General features: G+C 34.9%; 4 protein-coding genes across 7 annotated transcripts; 2 read left to right on the top strand and 2 right to left on the bottom strand.

Moving 5' to 3' along the window:
- The first annotated feature begins 430 nt into the window (after positions 1-430).
- On the top strand, positions 431-4848 carry LOC110807351 (protein yippee-like At4g27745). Of its 4 annotated transcripts, XM_088218009.1 has the most exons (4): positions 431-589; positions 1083-1216; positions 1520-1792; positions 3461-4848. In XM_088218009.1, the coding sequence occupies exons 2-3, from the start codon at positions 1124-1126 to the stop codon at positions 1745-1747; spliced, it is 321 nt and encodes a 106-aa protein (XP_088074135.1). In that variant the 5' UTR covers positions 431-589; positions 1083-1123; the 3' UTR covers positions 1748-1792; positions 3461-4848. The 4 variants fall into 4 exon arrangements, with proteins under 4 accessions (XP_088074135.1, XP_021888164.1, XP_021888165.1 ...); XM_022032472.2 differs by lacking the exon at positions 3461-4848 and having other exon boundaries at positions 432-589; positions 1520-1961; XM_022032473.2 differs by lacking the exon at positions 3461-4848 and having other exon boundaries at positions 451-694; positions 1520-1961.
- LOC110807349 (serine/threonine-protein kinase WNK8) lies at positions 3076-6962 on the bottom strand. The gene is made up of 7 exons (XM_022032470.2): positions 6298-6962; positions 5579-5616; positions 5208-5435; positions 4863-5083; positions 4627-4784; positions 4137-4536; positions 3076-4053 (listed from the first exon to the last, which is right to left on the bottom strand). The coding sequence occupies exons 1-7, from the start codon at positions 6376-6378 to the stop codon at positions 3311-3313; spliced, it is 1869 nt and encodes a 622-aa protein (XP_021888162.1). The 5' UTR covers positions 6379-6962; the 3' UTR covers positions 3076-3310.
- A 276-nt stretch (positions 6963-7238) lies between these two features.
- On the top strand, positions 7239-11928 carry LOC110807350 (UBX domain-containing protein). The gene is made up of 4 exons (XM_022032471.2): positions 7239-8310; positions 10432-10602; positions 10692-10895; positions 11350-11928. The coding sequence occupies exons 1-4, from the start codon at positions 7489-7491 to the stop codon at positions 11575-11577; spliced, it is 1425 nt and encodes a 474-aa protein (XP_021888163.2). The 5' UTR covers positions 7239-7488; the 3' UTR covers positions 11578-11928.
- A 1292-nt stretch (positions 11929-13220) lies between these two features.
- LOC110807360 (HIT-type Zinc finger family protein) lies at positions 13221-16612 on the bottom strand. The gene is made up of 5 exons (XM_022032482.2): positions 16422-16612; positions 15930-16002; positions 15465-15618; positions 14524-14565; positions 13221-14317 (listed from the first exon to the last, which is right to left on the bottom strand). Exons 1-5 carry the CDS (start codon positions 16499-16501, stop codon positions 13437-13439), a joined length of 1230 nt encoding a protein of 409 aa, XP_021888174.2. The 5' UTR covers positions 16502-16612; the 3' UTR covers positions 13221-13436.
- Positions 16613-16929: the final 317 nt, after the last annotated feature.

Here is a 16929-nt window from a genome sequence, read left to right on the forward strand (position 1 = left end):
TATAAGATATCGGAATATTCGACATAGAAAATTATTAAACTGAAGTAAATTACGTATCCAAATTGATATTACATTAGCGAAATTAATATGCATTAAAAGTCAAGAAATAAAATATATAAAAATATATATATTTAAAATAGAAGAAATAAATATTAAAAAAATAAAATATTTAGAAATATTATATTATAAATACTAATTTAATAGGTTAAATAATTGATGCAAAATTTAATTTATTAATAAAATTAAATTATACCCGTTAAATTAAAAAATTCAAAATAAATTTTGCTTCTTATTCTGATACCATCCAACAATAAATTGGAGAAATTTTGAAGAAAAGAAACCCTAGATTAGAAAAAATAAATTCAACTCTTTTTCTTTTTTGGGAAAAACATAAAACGAGAAAAGGTGTAAACTTTGAAAACCAGAGGTCTAAGATTAGGCAGGAGACTGTACTGTACTTTGTCAACTTTTGTTAAAGAGAAAAGCCCACCAAACCCTCCATCCAACTCGGTTTAGATTAAAACTCGGCCTCCTCTCTATATCTCATCAAAGTAAGAACCTTCTACACACATCTTGCAAGTCTGCTCAGGTTAGTTCAGAATGTATATCTATCTTCAATAATTTTCTTCTTTTTCGCCCCCACAGATCTTCTTATTTCATCATTACATTACCCATATCGTTTATCTACTCTCAGGTTAATGTTCATACCTGCGAATTTTGTTCATCTGTCTTCTTTTTTTCCTTTTTTTTTTTGGTTCTTTAACTGCTTTTAATTTGGATTCTTATTTGCTTGCTTGTTCAATTTATGTTCATGCCCTTGATCCCTGTGTCATTTCTCAATTGGATGTTCTGTTTTTCCCCCCCTCGGTACCTTTTACAAAATCTTGTCTTTACGAGTTTAATCGAGTATCCTTTTCATGCCCAGATAATATCTAATCTGAGATTATAGCTTTATTTGTCATCTTTGTGCAAATTCGCAACCATTTTCTTTGCTTGCTTTCACTGGGTCTATGTAGATATTGTTGATTTTGATTTCAGTTGGTTTCATACTGTATGTTTGTTCATTGTTTCATTTTGAGAAGGACCTTGATTTTGGGAAACCAGCAAGAGATAATTATTCATAATGGTGGAGATTGTTGGGCCAAGGATGTATAGTTGCTGTAATTGCAGGAACAATGTTGCTCTTCATGATGATGTCATTTCTAAATCATTTCAGGTATTGGGTTTTCCCTACATTTACTCTATTAATCATGCTTAAATTTTAAATTAATCCTTGTTAGTTCAATTAATTAGTTGATGGCATCAACTCTTCAATATATAATCACTGTTAATTCCATGTTTTTGTTCGGTAGAAACTCAACTCAATCTGGTTTTTGTAATCCAAGTTGTGAAATTAGGCTCAAGGGGGAGGACAGTATTCTATATTCCATCACAGTTTGTCTTCCTTGATCATCTGGGTTTGATTTCTGATAATGCCAAACGTATTTCATGTATTTTCATTTGTTAATTTTGACAATAGGGAAGAAACGGCCGGGCCTTTTTGTTCTCTCATGCAATGAACATTATGGTAGGAGCTAAGGAGAATCGGCAGCTCATGACAGGTCTTCATACAGTTGCTGATGTATACTGCAGTGATTGCCGTCAGGTGTTAGGTTGGAAGTATGAACGGGCTTATGAGGATACACAAAAGTATAAGGAAGGAAAATTCATACTTGAGAAATCAAAAATTGTCAAGGAAAATTGGTAGCACACAAGAAGATTTTCAATCTCATATCAGATATCTCCCTTGTATGTAAGTGTACTGATCCTTTTTTATCATGTTCTATGTGCACAGAATTTCCCCAATTGAAAATCTTCGCTTAATGTTCCTCCTTTTTTCCAATCTTTGTTTGTTATGCTTGTTGTTGATATTACATTGGAGATTATTGATTTTAGGAATAATTATTGCAATCTTCTTGTAATGTCTATCTTGAATTTTCTTTTTCTTTTTTGGTATTATAAAAGCTACTGATATATTCTTCTAAAAAAAGAAAAGAGATAAAGAGATCACGGCTCTTCCGTGATAAACGAGGTTAAAGTTGGAAAGAAGAGATCAGATATTTAATACAAGTGGTGTTTGTTTGTTGCACAGTAGAGTTGTTCTTGAAATGATATAGGATGTATCTATTCTTTAAAGTCATCTGGCCTGCTAAATTCCATGCTTTTCTGTTCACTGAAAAAATTCTGTGTCATGTCTTCCTTCTGTAATTGGAAGAAAGATCAAACATTAACCATGTATGATATCTATATTAGTTTATATACATGTTGGACAGTTCTTAATACCATATGGTTTTCAGTAAGAATCTAAGGTGGTACTAGAGCTAATTCCACTTCATAGGTTTGTCTTACTTAATATTCTGCCAATAGTTTACCTTGGACAACTTTCTCTAATGTTTTAATGATAAAAATATCATACCGCATTGACATGTACCCGTTACACAATAATTTCTCCGAGTTACACAAAATAGCTTCTTTGTTCGGACCAAACTGACTTCCATTATTTATCACTGCTATCCTACTTTGCACCTTTGCTACCAGTCTTTGCAAATTTTCCCATTCAAATCTTCACTATCACTCTCTTATCATCATATTTTATTTATTTGAAGATATAGACTGAATTTTTTGTGGATGAATTGAACTTTTTGTTTCTGGGTATCTACTCGGCTGTAGGCATGAACTGTTCTTTTCCTCTTCTGATTTTTTTTTCTCAAGGTAATTGAAATTGGTTCTTTTACACCTTATAAACAATTAGTCAATTTGTTTCATAATTAGATTTCTTTTCTCACTTATTGAAGGTGAAATTACCAAAACATTATCTACATCAGACATAAAACTATAGCATTCAAATTTGTCTCATTCGTATTGTATTCGCACTATATAAAATTGAAATTCGAATTTAATATAACAACTTACTTTATTATTAAATGATAACATTTGGTTCAAATGTGTAAATTTGATACAATGTAAAAAAAAATTATTGCGGTTAATTATGAAAAAAGAATGATTAATATGAAACAAATATAAAAATACATGGAATTATAAACAGATTGAATCTATATAGCAGCTTCACTCTTAACGGTAGGGGAAAAAGATCAAAATGAATGTTGAAATGAAAACCAGAAAACTAAAACACACCTCTCAAACTAAAAAAGCCCTACTGCTCAAAATGACTCCTTCAATGAAGTCTTCAGGCGAACAAAATGAGAACCAACAAAAAAAAAAAAGCAAAATAGCATACAAAAAGCAAACTACTCATGCTGAAAACCTCATTCTAGGATTTATTCTTCGTTGTCCATCTCCTCTTGGCATTTTCAATTGCTTCTTCCCTCATTCTCACCAGTTCTTGAAAACACTGGTGATACTGAGCATCAATGGCATCAAGCTCCAACTTCAGCTCATCGTATTGATCTTTGTCTGCCAGGGAAAGAGAGCAGATACTTGATAAGCTCAAATCTTTTGACATCCCAGAGCATGAGTCAATAAAAGATATTTCGGAGTTCTTTGAGGATTCCGTAAACAATCCGGATTCAACAATGTTGATATCATCTCTCCTCTGTTCATGCCACTCATTGTGATCATAAACCCCAAAATCTGAGCTGAAATCATTTGTGCCAGAGCACAAGTGCAACTTATCATAACTGTGATCATGGTATTCCATAACCTTGGTGTTGATGGTATCAACAGTGACATCAAATTCAGCAGATATATCTGAATTTGCAGCAGATCTGTTAGTTTCTTGATTTTTCATAATGTCCACGTGTGGGAGCACATGCTGCCTGCTGACCACATTTTGAGAAAATTTCCCCGATTCATAAGAACTATTTGGTTGCCTTGAAGTACTTCCAAATGAAGAGTTGCAACCTGGCACAAGCTTCACTATTAAGTCATCGATTAACTCAGCTATGAAAGTCACATCTTCGTGTGACAAATCAAGTTGCTCAACCATCTCCTCAGCTATTGACACTGCAGTATCTGAATCTAGATAAAAAGTAAAATGGACATTCCTTGCCTGACCTGTAGGAGAAACAACTCCAATTATAGATCATGCATCAATAAATGCAAAAAGACTTGAATTTTCATATTGCAGATTTACTTACCGCAACGATCAGCAATCCGCAAGGTAAAGGAAATTGTATCACCATCATCCCTTTCCCCTCTTAGCCTGAACTCATTGCTTGCAGTGGACCTCTGACATTCATGAGTTGGAAACAGATTACTCACTTCGTCACTTTTCACACTGGAGCTAACTGAAAGCTTCTTCAAGTTAGGATCTATGTCCATAAGAAGAGGTTCTGACCCTGGCAAATTTACTGATTTGGATATGAGACTGGGTAACCGCACAGAAGAAGAAGGCTCTTTTGGAATTTCAGTTGCAAGGAATGGATCCTTCAAGAGTTCTATAGCAGGCAATCTCATTGATGCTGGAACAAGACATTTCTCTATAAATTGTTTAACTTCGGGATCCTTCACTTTGCCAAGGGATAGAGGCTTTATACCCTGCAGTGGAGGATCTTGGTCTATACTGAAATTGCTACATGTAAGAGAAAGATGAAGGATAAGACAAATTGGAGGATGTCATAAACTTACAGATGTAACCTTCTTATATATCTGTGCAGGGTTTTTGCATTCGCTGTACGGATATTCAGAAGTAACCATCTCTAACATGCACATCCCGAAAGAATAGATGTCAACAAGTTCATTGTATTCCTCGTCATAAAGTTCAGGAGCCATGAATTCAGGAGTACCTACACAATAATGTAAGATCTCAAGTTTTAATATGATATTTAATTAAAGATCAACATTTGAGAATTTGATGATATTACCAATAACACTACGGGCAGTAGGCTGCTGCATGACAATTGCCAATCCAAGATCTCCAATTTTGACCTCTCCATTATTTCCATTAACAAATATATTGTCGCATTTTAAATCTCTGTGAATAATAGCAGGATTGTGACAGTGCAGATACTGTAATCCTTTAAGTATCTGCCTTGCCCAGTTCTTGATAGCTTTCATATCCACGTTCTTATGCTTCTTCCGATAACTAAATGCCAGCAAAATAATGAAATAGAACAAAAAATATAGAAGCTGAGCTCTTCAACTGGTGATGGAAAACAAGTAAAGAGATTAACTATAATGAATGCACGAAAGGAACTATTTAAACTTACTGCCTCAAACTCCCAGAAGTGAATAACTCTGTTATCATGTTGATAGTCTTGTTCCTATGATCTACCCATGAGTAATAAAACTTGATAATGTTCTCATGCTTCAATGACTTTAGCAGATGAACCTCTGAGTATAACCTTTCAAGTTGATTAGAGGACTGCATTACATCTTCAACATTTACTTGGTTCCAAGCAACTTCTATTCCATCAACTTCATCAAATGCCTTGTATCTGAAAGTAACATGAACGATATCCAATGCAGGGAAACTTAAAAGTCAATTTTTTTTCCCTTCTCTTTGATTATCCTCTATTTGAATCATGAACAATTAAAATGCAAATGAGAAAACAAAAGAAGTGAAGTCTTGGAACCATACACAGTCTTGAATGCTCCTCTCCCCAAGATTTCATCATACTGAAGGAAGAACAGAAAAAAAGAAAGAAATAAAGATCGTAATACTACTAATCCAATGGAGAAAATAAGTCACCCCAATAACATGTTGACTCAAATAAAGCAACTAAAATGAGGGATGAAAAGACATAACTAGAAGCCACTTCAGACAAACAGTAAAAAATTCACTGGAAGTTCACAATACCTTAATCCAAAATTAACAGGTTCATTCTAAACAATAAGCAGCAGTAATAACGAGAAATTGTCTTCATGATATAAGAAACAATCTTCAAGTTAATTTTTTTATTTCAGTCATGTGAAGAAAAAAGAAAAAACAACTCTCTAAAGCTATGTACACGAATCAATGTTAGAAAAAAAGACTAATAAAAACAAAGAAAGATCATAAAACAGTACAATCGTTGTCCTTAATGAAAGATTTTCACCGGAAGCACAGTGCTCTATTTCGTAGTTGAGAAAGTAAAACTATCAAGTACAAAGAAAATGCACAATTGTTATTTATCAACAGTCAAATTAGCCCCATAAGAATGCCGCTAAGTTGCTGAAAATTCTTTCTGACGTGGAATTAAAACATCATTAACTCAACAAAGGAAAAAAAAGAAGATTTAATTCTTTCGAAGCTTTTCATATTCGCCAAACAAAAAATAAATGCAGCAAGAGAAATAAAAACAAACAGAAAATCCATACCCGGATATATCGACCAGTCGGATCTTTCTCCGCAAATCCAGCACTCTCCGCTTCCCACAATAAACCTGAACCCGTATTCATATCGAAAAAAACACCGAAAAAAAAAAGAGAAATTCTCGACAAAATTGGAAACACGAAGACAACGCAGGGTCAGAACAGTTCAATATGAATTCTGATCGAATTGGAAACAGACATGACGACTTGTTCAGAGAATGCCTCGCGAGCAGCGCAATAGGAATCGATCGCTGATCTAAATCGTAATCTGCATTTAACAACTTTCACACCCATCTTCGGTTTCCTGGATTTCAATTTAGCTCTCAAATTCCACCAGTAATTTGAATTCCCCGTACTCATACCACTTTCTTCGATATAATTGGCAACACTTTCATCGTTTCGATCTCCAGAAACTGAATATTTGCTATAAGGTCGTCGCGTAATTGCAGAATTACAAAAACCCTAACAGATGCAAATACGGTGACAGTGGCACATATAATAGCATATATAGGAGAAGGGAATCGGGAGAGAAGAATGCAATAAGAATAGAAGTAGGAGTAGTATTGTACAAGTGAGAGGCAGTGTAGAAAACAATCACTGGGACACAGCTGCGGTAAAGAGATGCGCGTGAGTTATGAGTTATGAGTTACGAGTTAGGCGCCAGAGATGGAGGGAACTACGACTAAAAGGCGATTAAATGCATACGCGCAGGAGAAAGAGCGTGGTACACGTGGCCCAAAAAATAATTAAATATTTGCAGGGTTCCAAACAAGTGGGATTTCTAAAAAAAATAGAAAATATTAAAAATCCGAATTAAATTATATAAATTTTAAATTTTAAGAATTAATTTAATTTTTTAAAAAAACAAAGAGTGAAACGAACATTACCAATTCGATAGTCTCAGTGACAGCATGTAACGGTAATCATCTTATTTTGCATAAATCCTTCTTATACAAGGATTATATAAATATATACATACATACACCCCCATTCTATATGAACTTCCGCTATATATATAATCCTTCCTCCCAGTTCACCACTGCAAAATTCGAACACCTTGTGTTAAAGCTTACCTTACTTCGCAAACGAGACAACCAGAAGACAGTTCGCTATTCCTTCCTCCCAACCCTCAAATTTCTCTACCATCAATCCAAAAAGCCCTAAATTTCTCCTCCCTAATTTTTTCACGCTGCTATAATGGTTGATGTAGCCGATAAATTGGAGTATTTTCAAGCCATCACTGGCCTTGAAGACCTCGATTTGTGCACCGAGATCCTTCAAGCCCATGGATGGGACCTTGAACTTGCGATCTCCTCCTTCACCTCCACAAATCCCCCTCAACAACCTAATAATGCCACAACTACTACCAATCATAACATCGATGCCACCGACACTTCCTCTCCTCTGTCGCCGTCTCCCGAATTACTCAACAGGGAACAACCGCTCGCCGCTGCTACTGCTCCTGCTCCTCCTGGTCTAGCGTGGAAGATAATTACTTTGCCGATTTCGGTTATTTCGGGAAGTCTAGGGTTGATTTCGGGTGCGATTGGGCTCGGACTATGGGCTGCCGGTGGCGTCCTCTCCTATTCTCTCGGTATGATCGGGCTGGGGTCGGGCTCCGGTCGGGGAGGGGAGTCATCTACCAGGTTAGTGTCGGTGTCGGCCGCGGCGTCCGAGGCTATGGACTTCGTGGCTGCGTTTGAGAGGGAGTACGGGAACCTAAGGCCGAATTTTGTGGCTGAAGGTTTCATGGACGCGCTGCAGCGGTCAAGGAACGCCTTCAAGCTGCTGTTCGTGTACTTGCACTCGCCGGATCATCCGGACACGCCCTTGTTCTGTGAGAGGACGCTCTGCAATGAGGCCCTTGCGCCGTTTATCAACGAGAACTTCGTTTCTTGGGGAGGGAGCATCCGTGCTAGTGAGGGGTTTAAGATGAGCAACAGCTTGAAGGCTTCTAGGTTCCCATTTTGTGCTGTGGTTATGCCGGCCACGAATCAGAGGATCGCTCTGCTTCAGCAGGTATGCTAGAAAAATAATGTCTTTTTGTTAATTTGATAACTACCATCGCATCTGTGGTATGCTGGCATGTTTTGATGGGAGGAAGATAACAGCTATCTTGTGTTTGTGGTAGTATACTTCAATGACGATCCCTGTTTTGAGTTTCATAAAAGTCTGTGTTAGAAGAAGCTAGATTGATATTTGAACTAAATGTTAAAGAAGTGTTCAATCACGAAGGGATGTGGCTTATGTCTGGGGAATAAACTAAGAATGAGGAAACCATGGTTTTTGGTTACAAATTGGCTTAACATTCCTATTCTTGTATAGAGTTGTCCGTAATGCAATGTGGAACAACATTCTTAGACGTGTAATATAGGTCTTGAGATAAAATTTTGAGTTTTATTATGGAAGTTTAAAGTAGAAATTATATATTGCAAGTATACCCTTTCTTTATTACAATAGTAATTAAGTCGTGGGTACTTATTTGGAGCAACAAAAAAGTTCTATCTTTAGAAGAATTGGGATTTTCTCCGCAAGTCTGTGGTAATGAGATAGCAGAAAGGAAAAGAAAAAAATAAATAAATAAAGAAGACTAATTATCATGATATTCTCTTGTAGCATTTGTAACTCATATTAATTGGCCTCAACTTGTCAGATCAGGAATTAAAGTTCCGTGGTAATTAAATTTCAGGATGTTAATTTTATTCGTGAACCTGCTACAATAGTTTTTTCTTTGGTAAAGATAAATCAGCTCTCAATAAAAGAATCTTCCGCCCTATTTTGACTTGAGACTTTTGAAATATCGATTTCATTTTAAGTTAATTAAATAAGATTTTGAAGATGTCGTGAAAATTCCACAAAACGAAAATGGCATGATAATTAGACTTCTGTTTTTTTTTTTAAGTATTGAAAATTATATTTATTGGTTGTCTAACAAGGGAAAATGTTGAAAGCATCCTAGTAAAGTTTTTGAAGATTGCATTAGGAGGAGTTAGGGCTGCTGCGAAAAATATTTTTCCTTGTAGGGTGAAAGCATTCTCAAGGATGTCTCATTAGAGGAAACTGAGGAGGACTTTTAGATCTATCGAAGGACACCAATATAGTGGTTGAAGATTAATCTAACAAAGAATTTAGTGATTGAGTGGACATTCTGCATGTCTTTATTTCTTTTTTCCTTTGTTTTTTTAGTCTTTTTTTCTTCTCCTTTCTCTTTGATAGGAGAGCAAGGAATGGTGAGAGGGGGAGTCTTCTTTATGATCGTATTTATTTTCTCATGGCATTTTAGTTGGTAGTTGGATGAAGTAGTTTGGTTATCGTGCTAGATTTAAATTATCATAATGTGATACAAATTATCAACCACTTGCTTGAGGAAAAACATTTTGGCATCACTGGCCTAAAGTTTAGAATTTAATACTTATATTCCATAAAAGAAATTAATATTTATCTGTAGTTGCAGTGCAGGAGCTGCAGCTTTCTTATTCATTTTGCATCATACTGGGGATATTTTTACCTTACTTGCTTGTGGGTTAGTTTTGTGTTGATATGCTTTATGCTGGGGAACTTTTTGAGGGTTAACTGGCTTAAGTTTCTTGAATGGTTGGTGAATACTTTTGAAGTAGGATAAGGTTAAATCGGATGTGAAAATATTCTTGAACTTTTTGTGATTCTGATTACTATATATGAAGTTAGTTTTAGCAAGTTCGTCTCCAGTTATGGATCATAATCTTCATGAGCTCTGGAAATATCTAAATTTATGTTTGGAAGTTCTCTGCTTCTGTTGTTGTCTTCCTTGAATTTAATTTGTTGTACTGTAAGAAGAAGATTAAGATAATTGGAATGATGAATTTTGTTGATTTTTTATTGCTTACCTTCTAGACCAACCTCTTTGCGAATCTAGTCAACATGGGTCACTTGGTTCAATTCGTCTTCTTTGTTGGTTAACTTTGTGCACCTTTAGGTGAATATGAATATCCAAAAATTTGCATTTTTAAGAGATATCTATTTACAAATGCTGCTCTGATGTGATAGAATTGTTTGACAGAAATCCCCTTCTGTCCGGTTGTTGGATAGGTATATGTATGTTAAGAAGTTACTCTTGCTAACTGTCTTCTACTTGTGGTTCCATATGTGCTCTCTCTGCAGGTTGAGGGACCAAATTCCCCTGAGGAGCTTCTTATGATACTACAAAGAGTTCTTGAAGAAAGTGCCCCTGTTCTTGTTGCTGCAAGACTTGATGCAGAAGAAAGAAGGACTAATATGCGATTGAGAGAGGAGCAGGATGCAGCTTACCGAGCAGCACTTGAAGCTGATCAGGTATGGTGTTAATTAGACGGTACATTTTGGTTATGCAACTCAGTTTCTGTTTATTTTTTTGAACACTTCTGTCATTCTTTCCTTAAAAGGCTAGGGAACGTCAAAGGAGGGAAGAGCAAGAGCGTTTAGAAAGGGAAGCCGCAGAAGCTGAGAGGAAATGTAAAGAGGAAGAAGAGGCTCGTGAAAGAGAAGCACGCGAAGCTGCAGAAAGAGAGGCTGCACGAGCTAGACTGCGACAGGAGAAAGCTTTGGCACTTGGTGCTGAACCAGAGAAAGGACCTGATGTTACACAAGTAATTTCCCTCCAAGTTTGATTGACATTTTATTCTTATGCTGCCAAAAGACTTTTTCAAAGTTTACTTTTGATGCCTATTTAGTTTTTCTGCTACCGCATGTTTCTATACAGTGATTATTTAGGTGATTTTTTTTTCAAGTGAATGCAAGGTGTCAGTCTATATGTGTTATTTCCTCAATTCATGTGGCTTTGGTGGGATTTTATGCATGAGGATTTTGTGCAAGTGCATCAAAGTGTCAGCCTTTTTTTCTTTCAGAAATAAAAGTGTCAACCTATTTTCTTCTTTGTCTGTTTCAAATTAAGTCAATGAAACTACGTTCTTTAATAGTAAAAGGAGATCACGACATCTTTGTCTGTTATTGGGTATTTTGATAATACGAATACGTAACTGAAGATATTGAATGTCGGATTTTAGTCAAACATTGTTATGACTTGTATTCTCCCTGAAACAGGTGTTGGTCCGGTTTCCATCTGGAGAACGCAAAGACCGGAGGTTTCACAGCAGTGCAACAATCCAATGTTTGTATGACTATGTTGATTCTTTGGGTTGCTTAGAAGTTGAAAATTACAGCCTAGTATCCAACTTTCCACGGACTGTTTATGGAGCAGATAAGCTCTCTTTATCCTTGAAAGATGCAGGTTTGCATCCTCAGGCTAGCCTTTTTGTGGAGCTGAACTAGCATGAGGAAGCTCAATGCATAGTTATAAGATGCGTAGTCCAATATTCTGCAGCGAGTAGGATATTTTGTTGGGTTTCTCTTTCCTGTTTTAGCTTTAATTAGCAGTGACGCAGAGAGAGCTGCTCCGATAGTGCTCTGAAACGCATATTCAATCAAGCAGAGACATACTTAGAGGTGAAGTGGGACTGGAATAATGAGTTCTTTATATTGATTTGCACATACATGAATGTGAAATATCTTATACAAGCTAAGGTTGCCTTCTAATTATGGATTGTAAGAAGTTATTAAATTCCAGGTGATTGAATGTTGGCAATTCATTTTTTAGCTGAAGAAGTTATATGCTTTTGGTCATGCCTTAATGAATGTATGCAAAAATTTCAATACACTAGTTATGACCTTGTTGATACAGTCTGGGTGATGTCGTGATTGGCTCCTTGCTTGCTTAACTTAAAGAAGAACATAAACAAACACGAACTCAGCTGGTGGTTTCACTACCATCATGTTTTAATATTTCTTAAATTTAAAAATTCAAATTAAATCTAAAGATTATTCTTAATCAAGGATGATATTTTATTTTTATCCAAGTTACTATAGTTTCTCTTTAATAAATTAATGATTTTAATTAATTTATTAAAATTAAGAAAATATTAAGTTATATATTATTTATTTTAATTTACATGTTAAATTTGTAAATTTTTTTATAATTATGTAAGAGGATATAATTGCAAGAATCAACGAAAATATTAAGTTATTTTATTTTTTTTGAGGGACAAATTTTATTCGAGAGTTTGTCAAGTTTTATTGGATCAATTTTGTATTAAATTATTTTGATTCTACGTATGTGTGGTTAGGACTAAAAGCGATTACAAGGAGACAGAAGGAACCGTTTTCTATCTTCTAACACTCTCACCGAATGTGTCAAAGAAGAAGTGCAAAGTGACTTAGTTTGTTGTGAGAACTGATTTGACCAAACAAATGACAAAAATTCTAATTAAATAAATAACAGTACTGTGTTGGATTTAAAAATTTTTGTTGCAAAAATAAGCAGAAAAAAGTCGGTTATTACAGAAATTAATGACCGATTTTTATTTGGCTTATAAGAAAAGGAAAAAAAAAATAAATAATTATAAGAATACTGACAAGACAAACAACGAAAATGATAAAAATAAATTTTGGAACATTTTCTTTTCTTTTCTCTTCTTTTCTCAAGAGATTGAAATAGTTAAACCTCACAAATATGGTTCCAGAATGTAAAGATTGCTTTAGAAAATTTATATAGAAAAAGTAATAATAAAAATAAAAAAGTAATATAAAATAATAACATTTTGTGATTGAGGATTGAATTTGATTTTAGTAATTTGGAGATCATCTGTAATTGAATATTTAAGTTTAGTTTCTCAAATATTGTTAGGGTTTATCTCAAGAGACAAATATATTTAACCTTCTTACGTGTTGTTACTTAGTTCAGTTAGCATTAAATGGTAATCAATAGAATTTCACTTTTTAAGAGTATGATCCTTGCTAATGACGGGAGTGGAGATTTCAAATGTAATAATTTAATAAATATTTGATGATTAATTATATCTTTTAAAAACTACACTTACCTGCTCAAATAAGGTCCTCAGAAAATTCAATCAGTTGCAAATCCCCTTTTTGTTGCCACATAAAAATAATCTCTTCATTTCTTTCAGCTGATAAATAAAGTTTCTTTATATCTACAAAATTTCACTTGAAATATATGCCGCAAAAGATACAGGTCTAGATCCTTCTTTTCTCTTCTTTTTTTTTTCTGATAAGCAAAAACAACAAATTCATTACCAAGAACATTCTCAGTCAGACAACCAAAGGCAGATCAGTACTCATTCCATCTCCTCAATCAAAACCTTGCCCTTGTTTTTGGCTCCATCGCCTATTTCCTTAAAACCTTTGCCAACTCCATAATTCATCACCAAACTTTTCTCTGCTTCAACAACAGCTGCTAATGTAGACCATGTTCCTGCTGGCTGCTCATGCACCCAACACATTGTAAAATAAATTTTCCTCTCTGCAAGCTTGAGCTTACTTTTCATTTCTGTCCCTCTTGACCTTCTTGGCTTCTCTGACTTCAATTCCCCTGCCGCTGCCTGAACCAGCCTCTCCAGATCACATAGCAAGCAGATTAAAGCAGAGCCTCCTAGATAAACGAGGTTCACGACATCATCAAACAGAAGCAACCCAAGTTGTACACCACCGATATGCCTGTAAGCTGGAGAGCAAGTTTGCTCCAAGCAGTAAGACAGAGCTTCCAACACTGATTCCGGCTGCGCGCCTTGAACCAAAACAGAGGAAACACTGAGCACCACCATTGCTGATCCTGTAGGATCTGACTGCCAATCACCATTGTAGAGGCGAAGTGTGAAACAGTAGCTATATATAATATCCAACAAATGAAATGCTAAGAAAGGAGACGGCTTTGCAGTACAAAGCTTGCTAACTGGGGGCAGTGGGGTTTTAGGTCCGGGAGGAATTCCACTTGACAGGTTACTTTCTTGATCATCTTTTGGTGGTACTGGCGTTTCCTGCTCAGCAAGAGATTGAACAAGTTGTGTTCCTTCCTTGCTGAGGACAATTACTCCAGCAGAGGGCTTCAACCACCAAGGTTCCCATGGTTCAATCATTCTACTCAGTTCTCCAGATGCCAAGGCTCTTTGGAAACTTTTCCTCTCTTCTGCAGATAAATCATCAAAACTAACTTCACCTCCTGCATAAAGGAGAGATAACACAACTCATATCAGTTTTGAGGTATGAGTATAGTCAAAGAGCACCTCCCCCTTCCAGATGACAAAACAATTCATTTCCCACATTGACTTTATAGGCAAAACTCTGTTTAGTTGGAAATGCATAAGGTGAACTGCAGAGGAAAAAGTTAAAAAGCATGGAAACAGAAAGAATCGGCAGAAATCATACCGGATAAAACCTTTTGAATGATCTCCTCTGAGAGAGTTGAATCTACCAACAAACAAGAAAAGAAATTAGTAATGGGAAGATGCAATAAAATCTGCAAGTTGATCAACATATGAGTCATTGCTATCACCAGAACAAAGCAGAGCCTCAACAATTCCAAATATAGTTTCCATACACTATCCAAGCAAGATCAGAGCAAGATAAAAAGAACTAAACCAAAAGGTTCAAAAGCAAAACCACAAATGTTCATAAAGATACCTTGTAATATTCCTGGTCACACCCTGCTGGGGAAAAGAGAAAATTTGCAAAAGTACATTGATACTTTAGTGTCTTTGTTCCTACTATTTGGAATCCTCAAGAAAATGCAATTGCAAAAGTACACGATACTTTAGTGTCCTTGTTCCTACTAGTTGGAATCCTCAAGAAAATGCAATGGAAATTATTATAGACTATCTTTCCGTTATAATATCTAAAGCTATATAATTACCCAATGGATGTATTAGATCTGTACAAGTATCTTAAGGCAGTAGTGCATGTGGTGATATCTACCTTCTCAGCCAGTGTCTTATTTTATTTGATTATGAACACAGACACACACATATAGAGAAAGATGACTCGCTGAATATATCAACAGAGAAACAAAAAATAGAAAAGCTATCACCAGAAAATTACAACTGCAAAACAAGATCTAGATAAACCATGAACACTGGATTGCATCCCTATCAGGCAAGCTTGATATCAACAATTTTATTGAAAAATTAATCAAGAAATCAGAAACAAACATATTCATCACTGATTTAATATCTGAATAACAAAAAGGAATTTCTTTCTTATGCTCATCAATAGACATAAATAAGTATGTTGAATCTCAAAAATTTTCCAGAAATAACTCAATTTATTACGAAAAATTCTAATAATAATAATAAAAGAGTTAGAAAACCTACCATCCTCATCCATACTATCCATTTTCTCTTCTGAATGAAATCGTTTTAGTATGTCTAACATTTTTTGCTTTGTTTTATCATCAGGCTGAGCTTGCTGCAGCTCGTCAACTACATTTTCTCTCATGAATGACTCAGTGCATCGAAGACTATGGGACTGCAACAAAAAAAAATCAACAATTTAAATATACAAGCATAAACACACAATCAATGTTGTTGATATGTTCCCAACAGTTTTCAGTCACCCAGCCCACAACACCTTAGACATAAACCCAATCATTAAACAAATAGTTACGTTTGATTCAGTTAGCATTCGTGAAAACACCCTATTCCATGAAATATTAAAATCACTAAATAACGAAGCTATTGTTACCTTCAAAACAAGGTAAAACACTTTAAAAGTTCTAAACAAAAATCAGAAAACATTCAGAATTTCAAATGAACATTCGGTTAAGAATTTCTTACTACCTTGTAGCACTGAAGAGAGCAATAACGGGAGTTGCATCTAGGACAAGTATATTGTGAAAATTGCTTCTGGCACCTGGAAACAAATGAAAGCGGGAAAAAAATGTTAAGATGACAAACTGCTAATAATACTTAAATTTTATATAAAATTTGGAAAAAAGAAAAAGAAAAATTAACCAATAGTAGTTAGAATCTTCCAGAGAACCCGCAACTAGATAGTAATTTGGGCTTCTGGACGTCGGACATTATTATTTATTCACTTGACATAAATCGAGAACGTATATGATTCTCAAACTAAAAATTAATTAACAACGATGCAGGTTACAAGTCCATTAGCTACTAAACCATACAAAGTCCATTAGCTACTAAAGTGAAGCAGAAATCGGAAATTAAAGTAACACTAGGCGAGGAAATCAGCAAGAAAGATTGGAGAAATCCAGAAATGATAATAATAATAAAAACAATCTGAAGATTAAGATACGGAGAAGAAAGTACACGTGGCATATTATCCGGCAAGGAGGATTGAACGTCGAGGGATTAGGAGGCTTCTCAGATGTAACGATTGTCTCTTCCATTACCAGAACCGAAAAGGTAGAAAGTAAAGAGAAAGAAGCTAGGGCTTATGCTTATGGTTTTTCTAAGCAGTAGTCAGTCAGAAAGAATTTCAGAAACCTTCTAAAATTGCAGGATTTTTTTTTTTTTTTTTTTTAATGCCAATTAAGAAAATAATGAATATAAAATTCCAAAAATTAGTATTATTTATTATTGAAACTATTTTTTTATTTATTATTATAAATTTACTAATTTCATTTAACCTAGAAATGGTTTTTTTCTGATTTATTCTGGTTGTGATATAAAACATTATGATTAAAAGTTACTAGAGAACAATGGAAACATAATATAACATTTTTACGACAGCCAATTTCTGATTATTATTAAACTTATTTAGATATAATTTTCATGTTGTAAATTTTTCATACAACTAAAGAGAGAATTAAGAGAG

Source organism: Carica papaya, chromosome 4 (assembly GCF_054855325.1).
Source record: "Carica papaya isolate Zhongbai chromosome 4, ASM5485532v1, whole genome shotgun sequence".
NCBI lineage: Eukaryota > Viridiplantae > Streptophyta > Magnoliopsida > Brassicales > Caricaceae > Carica > Carica papaya.

Excerpts from the sequence above, each read along its gene's own strand:
- LOC110807351 (XM_088218009.1), top strand. The coding sequence starts at position 1,124 with ATGGTGGAGATTGTTGGGCCAAGGATGTATAGTTGCTGTAATTGCAGG. Across the intron at positions 1,217-1,519 it reads TCATTTCTAAATCATTTCAG|GGAAGAAACGGCCGGGCCTT; the intron begins GTATTGGGTTTT and ends TTTTGACAATAG.
- LOC110807349 (XM_022032470.2), bottom strand. The coding sequence starts at position 6,378 with ATGAATACGGGTTCAGGTTTATTGTGGGAAGCGGAGAGTGCTGGATTT. Across the intron at positions 4,785-4,862 it reads TACTGCCCGTAGTGTTATTG|GTACTCCTGAATTCATGGCT; the intron begins GTAATATCATCA and ends ATTATTGTGTAG. Across the intron at positions 4,054-4,136 it reads GCGGATTGCTGATCGTTGCG|GTCAGGCAAGGAATGTCCAT; the intron begins GTAAGTAAATCT and ends TTTCTCCTACAG.
- LOC110807350 (XM_022032471.2), top strand. The coding sequence starts at position 7,489 with ATGGTTGATGTAGCCGATAAATTGGAGTATTTTCAAGCCATCACTGGC. Across the intron at positions 8,311-10,431 it reads GGATCGCTCTGCTTCAGCAG|GTTGAGGGACCAAATTCCCC; the intron begins GTATGCTAGAAA and ends CTCTCTCTGCAG. Across the intron at positions 10,603-10,691 it reads CAGCACTTGAAGCTGATCAG|GCTAGGGAACGTCAAAGGAG; the intron begins GTATGGTGTTAA and ends TTTCCTTAAAAG.
- LOC110807360 (XM_022032482.2), bottom strand. The coding sequence starts at position 16,501 with ATGGAAGAGACAATCGTTACATCTGAGAAGCCTCCTAATCCCTCGACG. Across the intron at positions 14,566-15,464 it reads GGATAGTATGGATGAGGATG|ATTCAACTCTCTCAGAGGAG; the intron begins GTAGGTTTTCTA and ends GTTTGTTGGTAG. Across the intron at positions 14,318-14,523 it reads CATTCAAAAGGTTTTATCCG|GAGGTGAAGTTAGTTTTGAT; the intron begins GTATGATTTCTG and ends TCCTTTATGCAG.